We start from the raw sequence: 22,032 nt of genomic DNA on the forward strand, positions 1-22,032 counted from the left end.
TGTCTCCATAAGACATTGGAGCAGAATTAGGCCACTCGGCCCATCGAGTCTGCTCCGCCATTCAATCATGGCTGATATTTTTCTCATCCCCCATTCTCCTGCCTTTTCCCCATAAGCCCTGATCCCCTTATTAATCAAGAACCTATCTATCTCTGTCTTAAAGACACTCAATGACCCGGCCTCCACAGCCTTCTGCAGCAAAGAGTTCCACAGATTCACCACTCTCTGGTTGAAGAAATTCCTCCTCATCTCTGTTTTAAAGGATCGTCCCTTTAGTCTGAGGTTGTGCCCTCTGGTTCTAGTTTTTCCTACTAGTGGAAACATCCTCTCCACGTCCACTCTATCCAGGCCTCACAGTATCCAGTAAGTTTCAATAAGATCCCCCCTTATCCTTCTAAACTCCAGCGAGTACAGACCCAGAGTCCTCAATCGTTCCTCACACGACAAGCTCTTCATTCCAGGGATCATTCTTGTGAACCTCTTCTGGACCCTTTCCAAGACCAGCACGTCCTCCCTTAGATACAGGGCCCAAAACTGCTCACAATACTCCAAATGGGGTCTGACCAGAGCCTTATACAGCCTCAGATGTACATCCCTACTCTTGTATTCTAAATGTGCATGTGTTCTATTAAAAAAATAATTCCCATCCTTGGTGCACCTTTCATATCTTCAGTATGTGTCAAAGTTATTTCAACACCAATTCATTAATATTCAAAGTGTATTTATTCCTTTATGGGCAAAAGGATACAAAAAGACATTTGTTGTAAAGTTTGGTGTGTAATCACAACTTCCGACTTGGATGGTATTAATATCATTGTGGCTTTTGTGGTAGCATTTTTCTCATCTTCCTTAGACTTGTGTTTTCATGGATGCTTTTACCGCAAATTATAAAATGCTGACTTGCAATGTGTGAAAGTCGGGATATTTCACTTTTCATTATCTTGACAGCTGCATCTTCATTGACTAAGAGCATCACTTGTAGTTATTTAGCCACGAAGAATCATAGAAGCCCTACAGTGCAGAAGGAGGCCATTCGGCCCATCGCCTGCACTAACAACAATCCCATCCAGGTCCTCTCCCCATAACCCCATGTATTTACCCTACTAATTCCCCTGACACTAAGGGGCAATTTAGCGTGGCCAATCCACCTAGCCTGCGCATCTTTGGACTGTGGGAGGAAACCGGAGCACCCAGAGGAAACCCACGCAGACACTGGGAGAATGTGCAAACTCCACACACACAGTCACCCGAGGCCGGAATTGAACCCGAGTCCCTGGTGCTGTGAGGCAGCAGGGTGGCACGGTGGTTAGCACTGCTGTCTCACAGCACCAGGTACCATAGTTCAATTCCCGGCTTGGGTCACTGTGCAGAGTCTGCGCAGACAGTGACCCAAGCCGGAAGTCGAACCCAGGTCCCTGGCGTTGTGAGGCAGCAGTGCTAACCACCGTGCAAAGGTCTGCGGTTCAGAGTCTGCTTTAAGTTGAGTTGACTATCTTCATATAGGGTCCCAACTGGAGCATTGCATTGGACTTTATTGTCCCCAAGCCAGGAAAGGAGAACCATCCAGGAGTTCCTGATTTACTGCCCAGTGGCTGCTGGAAAATGTACAAATGTGTAGCCTTTTGGTTACTATATTAAACACCTTAACAATTCTTTCTATGAGGTCTTAAAAAGCCACTTATGCAAAGGTGAACCCAAGCCTGTGTAGAATTGCACCCATCAGATCTTTTGGAAAAGAAGAAATGTGAATGCAAAAACGAAAATTGTAATAGACTGACCTGTGTTCTCTGCATTGGCTGGATAGATTAGGTGAGAAAAATGGTCATAAAAGACAGCAGTAAACCTTCAAAACTAAAGACTAGAACATCAGTTTTCACATATTCTGTAACACTAGACTAGCAATCACCATTAGCTGCGTACATTGATACTGAACATTGCAACTTTTAAAACACACCTTCAGAACAAAAGTCAGTACACCTACCTGTGGAAGCGTTCTCCAAATGTTAAATTTTGGATTTTGACACGCAGTCTGTTGCCCTGAAAGTAGAGAATTATTAATGAGTGCTTCAAGTTAACTTTGTTTCAATTGTTCTACTCTTCAGGTTCTAGGTCACCAGATTTCCGAGTACAGTCTGCCAGAGGTTAATCTAATAGGAGAACACTCGGATGCAGCCGAGCTCGGTCGAATGCTGCAGCTTGTGCTTGGCTGCGCCGTCAGCTGTGAGAAGAAGCAAGGTGAGGTGCCAGCCGGTATAGTGGGCCATACAGTACCTCCTAACTTGCTGCTGTGCAACTACCACAACATTACAAACCGAGGAACAGGGATGCTGCAGTGGATTATTGAATGCTGTCCTTTCCGATCCAACACTTGGCTTCCAACGCATCCCAAGTTTCCTAGAATCCTAGAATATCTACAGGGTAGAAGGAGGCCATCGAGCCTGCACTGACAACAATCCCACCCAGGCCTTATCCCCGTAACCCCACGTGTTTAACCTGGGACGGGTCAGTTTAGCATGGCCAATCCACCTAACCTGCAAATCTTTGGACACGAAGGGGCAATTTAGCATGGCCAATCCACCCACCCAGCACATCTTTGGAGTGTGGGAGGAAACCAGAGCATCCGGAGTAAACCCACGCAGACACGAGAAGAATGTGCAAATGCCACGCTCGAGTCACCCAAAGCTGGAATTGAACCCAGGACCCTGGCACTGTGAGGCAGCAGTGCCAACCACTGTGCCGCTTGTACAGGATGACGGTCTGTTCGGCCATTCTTGGTCATGAGCTTTTTTTTTTATTTCATAGGATGTGGGCACCACTTTCAAGTATGGCATTCGTCACCCATCCCTAATTGCCCTTGAATTGATGGCTTGCTAGGCCATTTCAGCAGGCAGTTAAGAGCCAAGCAGGGTCTGTGGGTCTGCAGCCACATGTAGGCCAGATTAGTTAAGGTCAGCAGATTTCCTTCCCTATGGGACCTGATGGGTCTTTATGACAATCGATGAAAGTTGTCGCAGTCACCATGACTGAGACAAGCTATCAATTCCGGATTTTTATTATTTGAAGTTAAATTCCACCAGCTGCCGAGGCGGGATTTGAACCCGTGTCTCCAGAGCCTGGGTCTCTTTTTTTTAGTTTATTTATTATTGTCGCAAGTAGGCTTACATTATTACTGCAATGAAGTTACTGTGAAAATCCCCTAGTCATAGAAATCATAGAAACCCTACAGTACAGAAAGAGGCCATTCGGCCCATCGAGTCTGCACCGACCACAATCCCACCCAGGCCCTACCCCCATATCCCTACATATTTTACCCGCTAATCCCTCTAATCTACGCATTCCAGGACACTAAGGGGCAATTTTAGCATGGCCAATCAACCTAACCCGCACACCTTTGGACTGTGGGAGGGAACCAGAGCACCCGGAGGAAACCCACGCAGACACAATGAGAATGTGCAAACTCCACACAGACAGTGACCCAAGCCGGGAATCGAACCCAGGTCCCTGGAGCTGTGAAGCAGCAGTGCTAACCACTGTGCTACCGTGTCGCCCCTGTATTACTAATCCAGTGACATTACCACTGTGCCACCATCTCCCCTTAAGATGAATTGGACTTGTGCAATTGTGAGCAAGTTCCCCAATGCAAAACTGCCCTTCGTTTGTCACTGTGTGTTATCATTGGTGCCCATCAGCTGAAAATATCACCAACTTCAAGAACATTCACGTATAAATAGGGAGTAGAGTAGCACAGCCGTTTACTCTGCATCGAGTCGCACTTCACATATCTGAGAATGCTTGATGCTGTCACAACAGATTCCTGTAATAGAAAGTATTTCTGCATTAAGCAGCAGCCATTTGCTGAAGACTTAAAAAAAGAATGCACGAAAATGTCATTAATCAAATTTGAAATTTGATGCTTCTAGGGAATTTGAAACTTAATTTTGGGCAGTAGGGCGAGGGATGAGGGGGACACAACACCAAGCTGCTCCAGGAAGGCTCAGAAAAGGCAAAGAATTCCACATATATATTGTCCATTGTCTCTTTCCCCAAAGAGCTGTGCTACTTTCCAGGGCGCGGATCGCTCTGGATCTGCTATTAAGCCAGTTGTTTTTTCATTTGCAAAGTCCTTTCTTTTTCTGCCTCTAACCCGGCCCACAAATGGAATGCTGCGTTGGCATGTGGCATTCCATGAAACTACCCAGCTGCTCAATGGCAAAATCCAGCACGGGGAGAGTGCCGAGTTCAAATGGCACTGCAGGCTAGAATTAGAACTCTGCCCTTGAGGCGGGGGACTTTTAGGCTCTAACGCAGCACTTGTTAGCTCGGGTTTCTTCTGGAAGTTCTCCACTTAACCGAGGTTCTGGTCCCTGCGATTACTTCAGAGCCATTTATACAATGCATTTTTTTTTTAACGCGGCGAATGTGATACCGTTCGATGGCTGAAGCACTTTTCCCTTTCAGAATACATCCAGCATATCATGACGCTGGAGGAGTCCGTTCAACATGTTGTCATGACGGCCATCCAGGAGGTAAGCACAATGTAGCTGTGGGCATTTATAAAACGTTAATATTTTTCTAACATTGTAATGAATTAACACCGGAGAGAGCAGACACTGCTGCTTCCACTAACTAGAAGATGAATTTGATTCTTTAGTAAGACTCTGCGCTCTTAATTAATATTTTCTTGTTTTCTGTCTGGTGTTTTTAATGAATTGATAATTAAAAATGAAATTAGTGAAATTACTAATGTGTTAATGATGAATAATTCAATTATAATCTCTAGAATTTGGACAAATTTCACTTCAAAGGCTTGTTTAATGTCAAGCCCTTTTTAAAATGTTTCTGTTGAGATGAATGTTTAAACCCCTCTTTTTAGATAAAAATAAACCAATGTAACTCTAAGACAGTGGGCAGGGGGCCTAGGAAGAGCAGTCATGAAAGAAAGAAATGGAATTTAAAAAGCACTGTTGTCCTTGGGACATCCCAAATGTGTTTTACAATCAACACTTTTTTTTTTAGCATACTCACAGTTGTTTTGTACAGAAGCGCAACAACTAAATGTACTCAGCAGGGTATGGCAAACAATGAGTAAATGGTCGGTTATTCCGTTTCTTTTTGGGTTGCTTGAAGTGCCCGGTGGCGAATAGTGCCACCAGGTCTCTTATTTCCACCCTGAACCCGCAGACTTGGTTCCCGTTTTACTCCAAAAGAAAGCCTGACCACGGTCGCACCTTGGCACTGCTGCCTCTCAGTGCCAGGGACCCGGTTTCGATTCCTGGCTTGGGTCACTGTCTGCGTGGAGTTTACATGTTCTCCCCGTGTCTACGCGGGTTTCCTCCTGTTTCCCCTCTCAGCCCAAAAGACGTGCTGGTTAGGGTGCACTGGCCGTGCTAAATTCTCCCTCAGTGTACCCGAACAGGCGCCGGAGTGTGGCGACTAGGGGATTTTCAGAGTAACTTCTTTGCAGTGTTAATGTAAGCCAACTTGTGAAACTAATAAATTAACTTTGTGTGTTCAATCTTGAGTGGGGTTCAAATCCAAGTGGGGTTCACCACTGTGTCATCATGCTGCCCTGGTCAGGGCTTCCTTTGGAGTAAAACCGGAACCAAGTCTGCGTGTTCAGGGTGGAAATAAAAGACCTTTAAACTTTGAGGCGAGTTGATTCTTGGTTCAACTGATCGCATTCATGCCTTCTAATTAGGAACCCCACATTTGATAGAAGCTCAGTGATGAACAGAGGACATTTACATTACTTGTGAGATTCTAGTAATCTTCCTGTGACCAGGTCTCTTTAATACCCGCTGTCCTGTTTTACGATGGTGCCTCTCTGTTGAATTCATTATGCAGTTGTGGAACTGAAAATTGGATATTTTCTAAAGGCAAAATAATTCTATTAAAAATATCCAATTTTATCTTTTGAAGCTCTACTACTGATTATAAACCTCTTAATCAGTCCATCTCTCTTGTTACCACCCACTTCCTGCTACCATCCACTGGCATTCATTACTTCGCTGTTATTAATAATTTTTCTTTTTGTTCCAGCTTTTGACCAGGGACCCATGTGAATCAATGCATAGCGACAATTATAGTGATGTGGATTGCCAGGTAACCGACTTTTGAATTTAGCTATTGCTCGGCATGGTGGCACAATGGTTAACACTGCTGCCTCACCGTGCCAGGGATCTGGGTTCAATTCCGGCCTCGGGTGACTGTCTGCCTGTGTGGAGTTTGCACGTCCTCCCCGTGTCTGCGTGGGTTTCCTCCAGGTGCTCCGGTTTCCTCCCACAGTCCAACGATGCGCTGATTGACCATGCTCAATTGCCCCTTAGTGTCAGAGAGATTAGCAGGGTAAATACGTGGGGTTACGGGAATAGGACGTGAGTGGGATTGTTGTTGGTGCAGGCTCGATGGGCCAAATGGCCTCTTTCTGCACTGTACAGATTCTATGATTCATACTAATCCATTAGAAGTTGGTAGTATTATGCATGGAGGCCTTGTGGCACAGTGGGTAGCGCCCTACCTCTGAACCAGTAGTTCCGGATTCAAGTCAACTTGATGACCACAGAAGGTGCATCCATAAAGTGGTCGTACAGGTTGCTTATCAGCCTGTTCATCCTTTTGGTGCAACTATAGCAGGAGTGTCTCCCGATTAGCCGTTGATATGGAGTGAAGCCCCTCCAGTTCTACCCTCTAATGACGGGCTGGTGACTTGTTCCAGCTACAAAAGCAGATGCCTCTGTCTCGTGCGGCTCCACGCTCAGGAATTGTTTTGCGTATAAAAGAGTAAATACTGGGTTGGCATTTACAGTGGAGGTCAGTGGACCATTTACTTCACGGATTTGTTTAGATCCCGATGTCGCTGTCAGGTTTGCTACACGGCCGCTCTCCTATACCGAAGAGTGAATAAAGTGATATGTTGAGATTAGCGAATTGAAGTAATCTTTTCCTTCCAGTTGAAGAAATTCAGCTTGTGTGACGAGGTGGAATCGAAGGATGAACTCTCTCAGCGCTGCCATGAACTGGATCTCCAGGTGTGTGCTTAAAAATGAGTTGGATTTTTAAGGTGGCTCAGTAGAACTTGAGATATTTGAAAGTGGCCAATAACTGATCTCACCCTGATTTGTTTAACTTTATGACTAGCTGGGTTTTTTCTCACTCAACCACCCACTGCACTCACCCTGGGCAGCACGGTGGCACAGTGGGTAGTACTGCTGCCTCTCAGTGCCACGGACCTAGATTCCATTCCCGGCTCAGGTCACTGTCTGTGCGGAGCCTGTGCGTTCTTCCCGTATCTGCGTGGGTTTCCTCCGGGCGCTCCGGTTTCCTACCACGGCCCAAAGATTGGCCGTGCTAAATTCTCCCTCGGTATACCTGAACAGGTGCCGAGTGTGGCGACTAGGGGATTTTCACAGTAACTTAAAGTTCATTTATTTATCACAAGTAGGCTTACATTAACACTGCAATGAAGTTACTGTGAAGACCCCGTAGTTGCCGCAATCCGGTCCCTGTTCGGGTACACTGAGGGAGAATTTAGCATGGCCAATCTTTTGGAGTGTGGAAGAAACCAGAGTGCCCGGAGGAAACCCACGCAGACACGGGGAGAATGTGTAAAGTCCACACAGACAGCGAGTGACCCAAGCTGGGAATTGAACCCAGATCCCTGGCGCTGTGAGGCAGCAGTGCTAACCACTGTGACACCGTGCTGCCCATTGCAGCATTAATGTAAGCCTACTTGTAGACACTAATAAATACACTTTAAGAAACTAGCTACACTATCAGTGGCCGCCTCATGTGGAGGAGATTGAGCTTCAATCCCTTTTCCCTAAATACATTGAACATTCTACTCTATTAAAGGTGATATATAAATGCATGTTGTTTGGGAGTAAGAGATAAAATAGTCCTCTAGACATTATTTCCCTGTTAACAAAACATTTCACCCCGTATACAATGTCTCAGAAGTTACTTCTTCCAATATAAAATTGCGACACTAATACCGATTTTCTTTTTTATTCCGGACCCAACCCCTACTGTCATCTTTTCTGGGGTCTGCAAAGATCCGACGTTGCGTGTGATGTCAGCCTGCCCAATGTTGCAGAGCACTGCGCAACACTTCTGTTGAACCTTTGCGCGCAAACTTGAATTGTTATTTTTAATGAGAGCCAGTGATACCCTTAGAGAGTACTAACTCCTTAAAACGAAACTAGATTTTAAATGCGCTCTGCTGGGGGTGGGTCGATGGTGTTCCTTGGAAAACTCTCTGCACATATAGAACATAGCACATTACAGCGCAGTACAGGCCCTTCGGCCCTCAATGTTGCGTCGACCTGTGAAACCAATCTAAAGCCCATCTAACCTACACTATTCTAATATCATCCATATGTTTATCCAATGAACCTTTAAATGCCCTTAATGTTGGCGAGTCCACTACTGTTGCAGGCAGGGCATTCCATGCCCTTACTACTCTCTGAGTAAAGAACCTACCTCTGACATCTGTCCTATATCTATCACCCCTCAATTTAAAGCTATGTCCCCTCATGCTAGCCATCACCATCTGAGGAAAAAGGCTCTCACTGTCCACCCTATCTAATCCTCTAATCATCCTGTAAAATCATCTTATAGACTTGTACATTGTTATGTTTTCACAATGCTGTAACCCGTACAGAACCATGGAGAATTAGCTGGAAAGAGAGTGCCCTGCAGAGCTTGTAAACCCTGTTGCACAGCACTGTCTTGGTTGCAAATTAGATTCCAAGCTGGGCTTCCTGGGTTGGAATAAATTCTGTAGCCAGCAGTTTTGGTTCAACAACAGCCGACGTAATCACCAAGTTATTTATCACCTATCTCGCAGGATAAAAGCTGAGTTTATGTCCAGTTACGGGAAGGCAATGACCTCGTGGTATTATCACTAGATTATTAATCCAGAAACTCAGTTAATGTTCTGTGGATCCGGGTTCGAATCCCGCCACGGCAGGTGGTGGAATTTGAATTCAGTAAAAAATAAATCTGGAATTAAGAATCTACTGATGACCATGAAACCATTGTCGATTGTCGGAAAAACCCATCCGGTTGCCTTTTAGGGAAGGAAATCTGCCGTCCTTACCCGGTCTGGCCTACATGTGACTCCAGAGCCACAGCAATGTGGTTGACTCTCAACTGCCCTCGGGTAACTAGGGATGGGCAATAAATGCTGTCCCAGCCAGTGACGCCCACGTCCCACGAATGAATAATTAAAAAAAGGTTTTTGCTCTCCCCTCCACTGCCCACTTGAAAAGTGACATTGGTAAATACCTGTAATTAGGTTTGCAGTCCTTTTTCCCAAATAGTAAGTAGTTGAAAGGGTTCTCTTTCAAATGGAGGATTGTCCAACCAAAAGTATCGATGTATACCTAAATAGTGACTCCGGTTTCTCTGGTGTTTTGCAAACAGCTGCAGTTCTGACCATTTTTTACTTGAGACTAAGACCATAGACACAGGAGCAGACTTGGGCCACTCGGCCCATCGAGTCTGCTCTGCCATTTAATCATGGCTGATATTTTTCTCATCCCCGTTCTCCTGCTTTTTTCCCCATAACCCCTGATCCCCTTATTAATCAAGAACCTATCTATCTCTGTCTTAAAAACACTCAATGACCTGGCCTCCACTGCCTTCTGCGGCAAAGAGTCTCACAGATTCACCACTCTCTGGCTGAAGAAATTCCTCCTCATCTCTGTTTTAAAGGATCGTCCCTTCAGCCTGAGGTTGTGCCCTCTGGTTCTAGTTTTTCCTACTAGTGGAAACATCCTCTCCACGTCCACTCTATCCAGGCCTCACAGTATCCTGTAAGTTTCAATAAGATCCCCCCTTATCCTTCTAAACTCCAGCGAGTACAGACCCAGAGTCCTCAATCGTTCCTCACACGACAAGCTCTTCATTCCAGGGATCATTCTTGTGAACCTCTTCTGGACCCTTTCCAAGACTAGCACGTCCTCCCTTAGATACAGGGCCCAAAACTGCTCACAGTACTCCAAATGGGGTCTGACCAGAGCCTTATACAGCCTCAGATGTACATCCCTACTCTTGTATTCTAAATGTGCATGTGTTCTATTAAAAAAATAATTCCCATCCTTGGTGCACCTTTCATATCTTCAGTATGTGTCAAAGTTATTTCAACACCAATTCATTAATATTCGAAGTGTATTTATTCCTTTATGGGCAAAAGGATAAAGGTATCCTGTAAGTTTCAATAAGATCCCCCCCTCATCCTTCTAAACTCCAACCAATACAGACCCAGTGTCCTCAACCATTCCTCACACGACTAAGGTTTATATATGATATCATTTGAAGCAAAGAAGAACTTGTTTTTAAAAAAAAATGTTTTACTGGATCATGAATGTGGTATGGCACCGGTAAGTTTGTACAACTGTAACGTCTCTGAGAGACTTTATTCAGCTTGTAGTTGTAGTGGCTGCATCAGTGATCTATTTAACCTGTGAAACCATGCGTACAATGCTACTGACATTGCATTCCTTCAACTAGCAGAATAATACGATTGCTGGTACGCCTCTGGTAATTGTGAACTGATTTTCTGATTGACGAATCTAATTATTATAACTAGAGAAAAGTGTTTCTGTGGAAATGGCTCCTTTTATTAATTTGGGGAGCTGGGAAGGCACGCCATGTGGAAAGCTTGGCTCCTTTGCAAATGCACTGTTGCCACCGGACATCTAATAATATTAGAACTAAACTCTGCCAGCTGTGTTGATGCTATTCCAAAGTCTGACCTTTTACTTAACTATTTAAAAGCAGGGACGTTTTTAGCTGTCTTTATGCTGAAGCTTCTAATGTGGCCACTCTGCTGATTTTAAAACGACATGCTCCCATGATAATCATGTCACCAAATGGCCTTTGTCTTTGAATGCAAGGAAGTTAGTTAAAATCACTAAAGGAATAACTTTCCGAGGTGAAATGGCAGCACTCTTTAAGAAAAGGAGCAAGATCAAAAGGGAAAATGCTGGAAAATCTCAGCAGGGCTGGCAGCACCTGTAAGGAGAGAAAAGAGCTGACGTTTCGAGTCCAGACGACCCTTTTGCTGCCAGACCTGCTGAGGTTTTCCAGCATTTTCTCTTTTCTGGTTTCAGATTCCAGCATCCGCAGTAATTTGCTCTTATCAAGATAAAAAGACATTGGGGTGGAGAGAGTAAAATAGCAGAAGCCTAAATCTGTGTCCATTTACAAGTAGACTTGCATTGATACAACAAGCGCAGGTAATTCATGTTTATTCCACCTGTAAACCTCTTTATTTGTGGCACAGTGGGGTTAGCACTGCTGCCTCACAACGCCAGGGACCCGGGTTCGATTCCCGGCTTGGGTCACTGTCTGTGCAGAGTCTGCACGTTCTCCCCGTGTCTGTGTGGGTTTCCTCCGGGTGCTCCCGTTTCCTCCCACAGTCCGAAAGACGTGCTGGTTAGGGCGCATTGGCCATGCTAGATTCTCCCTCCGTGTTACCCGAATAGGCGCCGGAGTGCGGCAACCAGGGGATTTTCACAGTAACTTTATTGCAGTGTTAATGTAAGCCTACTTGTGACACAAATAAATAAACTTTTATTTTATTCAATAAAGAAAAGATTGGCACAGTTCAAACCAACATGGAGAAGACTATGATCTGCCTTCAGACAGAGCACACACAATGATGGTGATTAGTTCTTGCTGTAACGTGTGCAGACTTGTACTTGCAAGGAATATAGCACAGTACGTGACAAAAATTGCTGTACAACATTGGAAAAATGACATTCATTTAAATCAAGGTTGCAGAGGTCGGACAGCAGGTTAGATTCTTACAAGGGACAGGGTTTTTATTTTCTCCAGTCAATATTGTAAGACATGATAACATATACATGACCCCTCTCAACATTTCGACTGTTTACGCAGCACTTGTCTTCCATAAAAGGATGAGAGATTCGCACCATGAAACTTTTTAATGATGCTCCCTAAAAGCCAAAGAAACCGGTTTTTTTTTGTTCTCAATGCCCTTGAGGATTTGTTTGTGCGAAATCTGTTTGGCTTTTAGTGGCAGAACCTTGGGGGCAAAGTACAGAACTCATCAGACTAAGTATACAAATGGATCAAGTGTACAGAAACATCATGTGGACTGCAGCGGTTCACTGGGTAACTCACCACCACCTTCTTGAGGGCAGTTAGGGAGGGATGGGTAACAAACGCTGGCCTGGCCAGAAGCGCCCATTTTTCACTGTATACTAATACATGTGACAACAAATCAAATCAAATCACGTCAAACAAACACTTTTTTTTAAAAAAAAGTCCAATCCTGAATTTGAACTATCCACGTGAAAGGTTGATGATTCTAGAAAGAGATAATCATTCTGTCACCACACTACAGGGCGGGCACAGTGGAGTTAGCACTGCTGCTTCACAGCGCTAAGGACCTGGGTTCGATTCCTGACTTGGGTCATTGCCTGTGCGGAGTTTGCACCTTCTCCCCGTGTCTGCGTGGGTTTCCCCCGGGTGCTCTGGTTTCCTCCCACGGTCCATGTGCGGGTTAGGTGGATTGGCTATGATAAATTGCCCCTTAGTGTCAGGGGGACTAGCTAGAGTAAATGTATGGGGAAAAGGGTCTGGGTGGGATTGTGATCGGTGCAGACTCGATGGGCCAAATGGCCTCCTTCTGCACTGTAGGATTCTATTCTATTCTACCTTAGCTCCTATATGGTGAATGTGACACCTTTTAAGGAGAGAAGGGTCTTCCTGTAAAGTGTGTTCCAGAATGTTTCAAAATTGCCCAGAGCCACTAGCTGGATACTCGAGAGGGAGAGAGAGAGACACACATATCTGGAATTTGAATATTTGTGAATACATCACAGACGGGTGGCACAGTGCTGCCTCACAACTCCAGGGACCCGGGTTCGATTCCCGGCTTGGGTCACTGCCTGTGCGGAGTTTACACGTTCTCCCCGTATCTGCGTAGGTTTCCTCCGGGTGCTCCGGTTTCCTCCCAAACTCCAAAGATGTGCGGGTTAGGTGGATTGGCCAGGCTAAATTGCCCCTTAGTGTTCCAAGATGTGTAGGTTAGAGGGATTAGTGCAGACTCGATGGGCCGAATGCCCTCCTGCACTGTAGGGATTCTATGTTTTCTATGGGATTCTATGATGTACCATTCAAAGCAAAGTTACGTTATTCAGTTCAGTAATTTGTCTAATACATTTGCTTCATAAAGGCAAAAGAATAAATGGCAAAAAAAATCTCACTAAGGGAGCCAGGTTAAGGTAAGGTTTTAAAAACAGTAGAGTACTTATTTTTTTAAATGTACAGTTTTAACAACGGTACCTTACACTGCTGGACAAGTATATTAACCTACTTGGATTGGAGTCAGAGTTCGGCATGAGTAAAACTCTTATTAACAGTGTAACGCAAATGCTACCTTGAGCATGGCTTTTGTAATAGTGACTTACTTTTTCTTTTTGCGATGATATCAGTTATATGCAGAATATGTTATAATTTGGAGCGGGATCTTGAACCCCAAGATTGCCGGCATGGGCTCAAGGTGTGAAACCTGGAGGTCACGGACCTCGCCTGTGACGTAATTAGGTTTAGGCCCACGATGGCGTGAACCTGATTTAAATACACTTTAATAAATTTTAATATCATTAACCCTCCCCGCCACAACCCCCGGCCAGACATTGACTCCCCACTATATATTCCCACTGCACTGAAGTGATATCATGTCCGTGTTTCTTCAGAAGGAACTCTTCAAAACGCAGCTAATGAAACAACAACAAAACTTACTCCAACTTATAAATCAAAGGAAGGGTTTAATAAAGAAACTTCATTGCTCCAAACTTGGGGCCTCGCCCTGGGCTACTCCAAACTCCCCACAATTCTACATAGTTCCTTATTTATAGTGAATCAGTTGGTCAGCTGACTATTACATCACTCTCTGATTGGTTCCATGTTTTACTGGGTCAGCTGACCCTTACATCTTGTTCCCATTGGTCACATTACATCCAATACAAATTTGTTACTGGTTACATTCTAATACAGTAAGAAGTTTAACAACACCAGGTTAAAGTCCAACAGGTTTATTTGGTAGCCTGTTGGACTTTAACCTGGTGTTGTTAAACTTCTTACTGTGTTTATCCCAGTCCAACGCCGGCATCTCCACATTGTGACTACATTCTAATAGTCAGCACAGTTTACAAGAGGCTCACCTAGATGTGAACCGGTTTTAGGAACCCCCCCCCCCCCCCGGGGCTAAAGGTCAGTATAGCCCCTGGGGGAAACGAGCATGGTCAGGCAGTGGCACCATGACAACCAGCAGTGCCAACCTGTGCCAGGGGACAGTGTCGGGGAGGATGCCAGTGGGAGCATCATGGGGAGGGGGAGGATTCAGTTGTATGTGGCAGTAGCTAGGAGCGGATGTGGGAGCTGAGGATGCTGGCGATGGCCTGGCCAAGTTCTGGAGAGAAAACCTACCTGTGCCGTTTCTCTCTTTCTTTCCCCCCCCCCCCCCGCCCTCACAGAAGGAGACCATTTGGCCCATCAAGTCTTCACTGACCACAATCCCACCCTGGCCCTCTTCCTGTAACCCTACACATTTACCCTGCCAAACCCCCTGACACTAGGTCCATTTAGCATGGCCAATCAACCTAACCTGCATATCTTTGGAGTGTGGGAGGAAACCGGAGCCCTCAGAGGAAACCCACGCAGACATGGGGAGAACGTGCAAACTCTGCACAGACAGTGACCCGAGGCCGGAATTGAACCCGGGTCCCTGGCGCCGTGAGGCAGCAGTGCTAACCACTGTGCCACCATGCTGCCCAATGCCCATTCATACACTGGGGTATTACAGGTGCGTTGTTTTTTTAAAATTCTTTACTCCATCCTTAACATTACAAAGCCAATGCTCAGAATGGACCAGGCAAACCCAAACCCATTCCTTGCTTGCTCCAGAAACCAAATTCCAATTGCATCCAATTCGTGGTCCCCACAAGACAGACAAACAAGATCCAAGCTGACAAGATAAGGCCATCTTGTGCTTGATCCAACGCTTGACCTTAACCAAAAGGCTGAGAAATGACACTTTCGTGTTTGGTTCACTTTGGGCCCAAGCACCTCCATTTCTTCTCTTTTCCCCCTTCCCAGCTCGTCGTCCTCAAGCTCAGTAATTATCCCGCCCTCACTGCCTCTCTAATAGAAATAGTGTTAATGTAACGCATGCAGGGCATTAAGGTGGCTCTATTCAACCCTTGGCGAGGGGAGACAGGGATATAATGGGAATGTCAATGGACTGGTAATCCAAAGGCCCAGGCTAACGCTGCAGGGAAGTTTCTGCCCATCTTGGCTAAAGAGGAACCAAGTGATCGGCAAGGAGTCAAAGTTGACTTCAGAGCTTAGTTTGTATTAAAATGGCTGTGCATGATTATTTGGCCTAATTGCTGCTTCTCAAGCGTGCATGCAGTTTTGTTAATATTTATAAACCATGAAATGCCACCACAGCACCGTCCTGATGCTTCTGTTCCCTGTCATGTGCTGTGTATGCTATTGCCTGTGGTGGTTTCGTTTATTCAGAGCATTGGACAAGCGACATTTCAACTGGGGGCCTCACCGTCCGTGCCAAGCGAGACCTTGGCATAGAAGGAGGTGAGTGAAGGAAAGGGAGGTAGTCTGCTGCTGCAGTTACTTTGTGGAGACACCTGACAGCTATGTTGTGCTGTCCTGCTGAAAGGTGAACCTGGGGACTGGAAAGCAGATGCAAGAACAATACTGAGAAAGCGGTTTGAATCTTTATTATAATGTTGTCTCTGGATGGTAACCTAAATCCCACCCAGATACAGGTCCTTTTTAACAGCAGCACAGTCTGTGTAAATGAGTGCATTAATCCATCATATACATCCACTTTTGATTTGATTTATTATTGTTACATGTATTAGTATACAGTGAAAAGTATTGTTTCTTGCGCACTATACAGACAGCATACCGTTCATAGAGAAGGAAATGAGAGAGTGCAGAATGTAGTGTTGCAGTCATAGCTAGGGTGTAGAGCAAGATCAACTTAGTGCGAGGTAGGTCCATTCAAAAGTCTGATGGCAGCAGGGAAGAAGCTGTTCTTGAGTCAGTTGGTCCGTGACCTCAGACTTTTTTATCTTTCTCCCAACGGAAGAAGGTGGAAGAGAGAATGTCGGGGGTGCGTGGGGTCCTTGATTATGCTGGCTGCTTTGCCGAGGCAGCGGGAAGTGTAGACAGAGTCAATGGATGGGAGGCTAGTTTGCGTGATGGATTGAGCTACATTCACGACCTTCTGTAGTTCCTTGCGGTCTTGGGCAGAGCAGGAGCCATGCCAAGCTGTGATACAACCAGAAAGAATGCTTTCTATGGTGCATCTGTAAAAGTTGGTGAGAGCCGTAGCTGACACTTCATCCTTCAGGCCAGGCACGTTCTTAATGTCTCATTTTCACTTCACTCTGGAAATAAACCTAGTGGGAAGAAAGTATTTTTATTTCTCCTCCAGGAGATGCTCGCTTATGTGATGGGTTTTAACAAAAGGGTTTAGAGCGCTGGAGACGAACGTGCCAACCAACCAACCCCTTCTGGTGCCAAGGACTTTCCAATCGCTCTTCTCCGCTCCACCCAAGGCATTGACCCTTACAGATTTATCCCAACAGGTTGCAACTCTGCTGGATGAAAAGAGCAGTTTGATGGCTGAGAACAAAGTACTGCGTGAAAAGATGAACCGCTCGGACTTGTTCGAGGAATCGACCACTATCACCAACAAAAAACTCCTCCTACTGCAGAGCCAACTGGAGCAGTTACAGGAGGAGAACTTCAGGTAGCTTTCCTACTTTTCTAAATTTATTGAAGGTGTTTTTTTTTAATCTTTGAACACGCTTGGACAAATTTGCATTTCAAATGCAGCAATCGTAGAATCCCTGCAGTGCAGAAGGGGGCCATTCAGCCCATCGAGCCTGCACCAACGACAATCCCACCCAGGCCCTATCCCCGTAACCTCACGTATTTACCCTGCTAATCCCCCTGACACTAAGGGGAAATTTACCATTGCCAATCAACCTAACCCGCACATCTTTGGACTGTGGGAGGAAACCGGAGCACCCGGAGGAAACCCACGCAGACATGAGGAGAACCTGCAAACTCCACACAGACCCAAGGCCAGAATTGAACCCGGATCCATGGTGCTGTGAGGCAGCAGCGCTAACCATTGTGCCACAGAAAGTTATTAAAATATTGCTGAAAATAGACACATGTTGCCGAAGTTTTTCACCTTTGTACTTATAGGACAAAAACAAAAATGCCAAATTTTCAAACAATCACTATATATATAATACAGTAGTAGGTGCTGATTGGTTGACAAGTTGACACTGATTGGCCGGAGCATTGCTGTGGAGAAAGCAGTGAGGATCCCCAAGCTCCCGCGTAATTTCAAAAAGGTGCAAGGCTTGGCCATATTCCTTTTGTTTGCAGAGGATGGGTCCCTAGAAATGAATGAACGTTGCTTCTAGCAAGTGTATAATGAGCCACCTTACAAGCTCTACTGATTATCTTAAACATTGTGGCCGGAATTCTACCACGCACCCGCCACGGGAGTCAGAGCGGGCGAGGGGGCGGACAATGGGAAGATCCGTTGACCTTTCGGTTGGGATTTTTCAGTCTCAGATCGAGTAAAATCCCACCCTGTCTCCTGCCAATGCAAGATGGTCACAGCTACCCGAATGTGCATGTGCACCGGTCCGGGTGAGCACAGAAATCCAACGATGCCATGTCTCAAGGGCAGCAGGACAATGTGCCACAGGCTTGTTGTTTGGAAAATTCTGGGTGCAAAGAGACAGCCAACGTTCCGGCACGGCGGCACAGTGGCTAGCACTGCCGCCTCACAGCTCCAGGGTCCCAGGTTCGATTCCCGCCTTGGGTCGCTGTCTATGTGGAGTCTGCACGTTCTTCCTGTGTCTGCGTGGGTTTCCTCCGGGTGCTCCGGTTTCCCCTCTCAGTCCAAAGGTGTGCTGGTTAAGTGCATTGGCTGTGCTAAATTCTCCCTCGGTGTATCCGAACAGGCGCCGGAGTGTGGCGACTAGGGGATTTTCACAGTAACTTCATTGCAGGGTTAATGTAAGCCTACTTGTGACTAATAAATAAATGAACTATAAAACTATAATGCCCCACCTTCTTCCTTCGTAAGTGAAATCCTTCCGTGTTTTGTCCTCTCTCCCCCAGGTTGGAAGGAATCAAGGATGATTTCCGTATCCGGTGTGAGGTGATGGAAAAGGAGGTGTATGATCTACAGCACAGGAATGATGAGCTCACCAGCCTGGCGGAGGAGTCCCAGTCTCTCAAAGACGAAATGGACATTTTGAGGTACGATTACAGCCTCTGCTCACTAATTTGTCAACATAAGTTGCATGGTCGCAAAATCTTGTACGTACGGCTTGGTTTAAGTGTGTTATAGCGTGAGTAGCAAAGAACTGAACCCCAACCAGCATTAACAGAAATGCCCCCAGCTCAGGGGCCTTCCATTCACCTCAGCCAATTCACAGATGGTGCCTGAATAGAGGGTTGCTGTTGGCATTCCTGTTGCATAGAAACATAGAAAATAGGAGCAGGAGGAGGCCATTCGGCCCTTCGAGCCTGCTCCGCCATTCATCACCATCATGGCTGATCATCCAACTCAATAGCCTAATCCTGCTTTCTCACCATAACCTTTGATCCCGTTCGCCCCAAGTGCTATATCCAGCCGCCTCTTGAATACATTCAATGTTTTGGCATCAACTACTTCCTGTGGTAATGAATTCCACAGGCTCACCACTCTTTGGGTGAAAAAATGTTTCCTTATCTCTGTCCTAAATGGTCTACCCCGAATCCTCAGACTGTGACCCCTGGTTCTGGACTCCCCCACCATCGGGAACGTCCTCCCTGCATCTACCCTGCCTAGTCCTGTTAGAATTTTATAAGTCTCTATGAGATTCCCCCCTCATTAGTCTGAACTCCAGTGAAAACAATCCTAACCTAGTCAATCTCTCCTCATACATCAGCCCCGCCATCCCCGGAATCACCTGTTCGTCAACAGCCACGGTTATTCTTGTTCATCTTTGTGAGTCTAATGCCTACGTCTCCTCATCTGCTCAGTTTGTTATTGCAATCCTCCACCGTTGGTTGCACTTTCTTTGTGACCTGGGATAGAACAACAGTTCCAGTGGTGATGGTTTTTAGGAAACACTTGTTCACACACAGTTACTGTTAAATACTCAAGTTAGTGAGTGGAAACTTCCACGGTTCAGTTAATGGGGTATCTGTAAAACCTCCTGTAACATTGGAAAGTTTCAAGTGGCATACAAGATATTTTGAAATAAGCTTTTTAGAACATAGAACATTACAACGCAGTACAGGCCCTTCAGCCCTCGATGTTGCGCCAACCAGTGCTACCAATCTAAAGCCCCTCTAATCTACACTATTCCAATATCATCCATATGTTTATCCAATAACCATTTGAATGCTCTTAATGTTGACGAGTCCACTACTGCTGCAGGCAGGGCATTCCACGCCCTTACTACTCTCTGAGTAAAGAACCTACCTCTAACATCTGTCCTATATCTCTCACCCCTCAATTTAAATCTATGTCCCCTCGTGCTAGCCAACACCATCCGAGGAAAAAGGCTCTCACTATCCACCCTATCTAATCCTCTGATCATCTTGTACGCCTCTATTAAGTCACCTCTTAACCTTCTTCTCTCTAACAAAAACAACCTCAAGCCCCTCAGCCTTTCCTCATACGATTTTCCCACCATAAGAACATAAGAAATAGGAGCAGGAGTAGGCCATCTGGCCCTTCGAGCCTGCCCCGCCATTCAACAAGATCATGGCTGATCTGAAGCGAATCAGTTCCACTTACCTGCCTGCTCCCCATATCCCCTAATTCCCTTATCGATCAGAAAACTATCTACCCGTGATTTAAACATATTCAACGAGGAAGCCTCCACCACTTCAATGGGCAGAGAATTCCAGAGATTCACTACCCTCTGAGAGAAGAAGTTCCCCCTCAACTCTGTTCTGAACAGGCCCCCCCTTATTTTGAGGCTGTGCCGTCTAGTTCTGGTTTCCCTTCTAAGTGGAAAGAATCTCTCCACCTCTACCCTATCCAGCCCCTTCATTATCTTATATGTCTCTATAAGATCACCCCTCATCCTTCTAAACTCCAACGAGTACCGACCCAATCTGTTTAATCTCTCCTCATAAGCTACACCCCTCATCTCCGGTATCAACCTGGTGAACCTTCTCTGCACTCCCTCCAAGGCCAATATATTCTTTCGCAAATAAGGGGACCAAAACTGCACACAGTACTCCAGTTGCGGCCTCACCAGTGCCTTGTACAGTTGCAGCAAGACCTCCCTGCTTTTATATTCTATCCCCCTCCATACCCGGCAACATCCTGGTAAATCTCCTCTGCACCCTTTCCAACACTTCCACATCTTTCCTATAATACGGCGACCAGAACTGTACGCAATACTCCAAATGCGGCCGCACCAGAGTTTTGTACAGTTGCAGCATGACCTCCTGGCTCCGAAACTCAATCCCTCTACCAATAAAAGCTAACACACCGTATGCCTTCTTAACAACCCTATCAACCTGGGTGCCAACTTTCAGGGATCTATGCACATGGACACCCAGATCCCTCTGTTCATCCACACTACCAAGTATCTTACCATTAGCCCAGTACTCTGTATTCCTGTTACTCCTTCCAAAGTGAATCACCTCACACTTTTCCGCATTAAACTCCATTTGCCACCTCTCAGCCCAGCTCTGCAGCTTATCTATGTCCCTCTGCAACCTGCCACTTCCCTCCGCACTGTCTACAACTCCACCGACTTTAGTGTCATCCGCAAATTTACTAATCCATCCTTCCACGCCCTCATCCAGGTCATTTATAAAAATGACAAACAGCAGTGGCCCCAAAACAGATCCCTGCGGTACACCACTAGTAACTGAACTCCAGGATGAATATTTCCCATCAACCACCACCCTTTGTTTTCTTACAGCTAGCCAATTCCTGATCCAAACCACTAAATCACCCTCAATCCCATTTCCCCCCCCCATTATGCCAACCAACTTATCAGTTTTGAATCCCTGCTGGTTTATTTTCTCCCTCGCGTATTCTGTTATGTACCATTTCTACAGGCAACAAAACGATGTGGTGTCAGCCTCCTCCTTCTGCCTTTCCAACTGAACACAAGACAATGCCTAGCTCTCGGGGCATTTCTTCTACTTCACCTATCATGGAATCCTGCAGTGCAGAAGGAGGCCATTCGACCCATCGAATCTGCACCGACCACAATCCCACCCAAGCCCTATCCCCCATCACCCCAGGCATTTTTCCTAGCTAGTCCCACTGACACTAAGGAGCAATTTAGCATGGCCAATCCACCCAACCTACGTAGAACTGTCTGACCTCCCAATGTCTAAACCTGACTAAATACCTGTTGGAAAGTGTGGTGAAGACAGCATGAAGTGGTTGGAAGGTTAATGAAGATCATAGGATCCCTACAGTGCAGAAGGAGGCTATTCGGCCCATCGAGCCTGCACCAACAGCAATCTCACCCTATTCCCACGTATTTACCCTGCTAATCTCCCTGACACTAAGGACAATTTAGCATGGCTAATTCACCTAACCTGCACGTCTTGGACTGTGGGCGGAAACCAACGCACCCGGAGGAAACCCACGCAGACATGGGGAGAACATGCGAACTCCACACAGTCACCCAAGCCGGGAATCGAACCCAGGTCCATGGTGGTGTGAGCCACTGTGCTGCCCATATGTATGCCATCATTTGAATTCAATTTTTAAAAATCTGGAATTAAGAATCTACTGATGACCATGAAACCATTGTCAATTGTCAGAAAAACCCATCTGGTTCACTAATGTCCTTTAGGGAAGGAAATCTGCTGCCCTTACCTGGTCTGGCCGACATGTGACTCCAGAGCCACAGCAATGTGGTTGACTCTCAACTGCCCTCAGGTAACTAGGGATGGACAATAAATGCT

General features: G+C 45.9%; 1 protein-coding gene across 1 annotated transcript in view; it reads left to right on the forward strand.

The window, feature by feature from the left end:
* The window catches only part of hook2 (hook microtubule-tethering protein 2), a 73,420-nt gene that overhangs the window by 21,821 nt on the left and 29,567 nt on the right, over positions 1-22,032 (forward strand). Inside the window, exons 5-10 of the mRNA XM_078235054.1 lie at positions 2,103-2,235; positions 4,459-4,526; positions 6,040-6,102; positions 6,951-7,028; positions 16,653-16,816; positions 18,214-18,354. Coding sequence (XP_078091180.1) covers positions 2,103-2,235; positions 4,459-4,526; positions 6,040-6,102; positions 6,951-7,028; positions 16,653-16,816; positions 18,214-18,354 — 647 coding nt within the window. The remainder of the gene's footprint in view (positions 1-2,102; positions 2,236-4,458; positions 4,527-6,039; positions 6,103-6,950; positions 7,029-16,652; positions 16,817-18,213; positions 18,355-22,032) is intronic.

This window comes from Mustelus asterias, chromosome 19 (genome assembly GCF_964213995.1).
Source record: "Mustelus asterias chromosome 19, sMusAst1.hap1.1, whole genome shotgun sequence".
NCBI classification, from domain to species: Eukaryota; Metazoa; Chordata; class Chondrichthyes; order Carcharhiniformes; family Triakidae; genus Mustelus; species Mustelus asterias.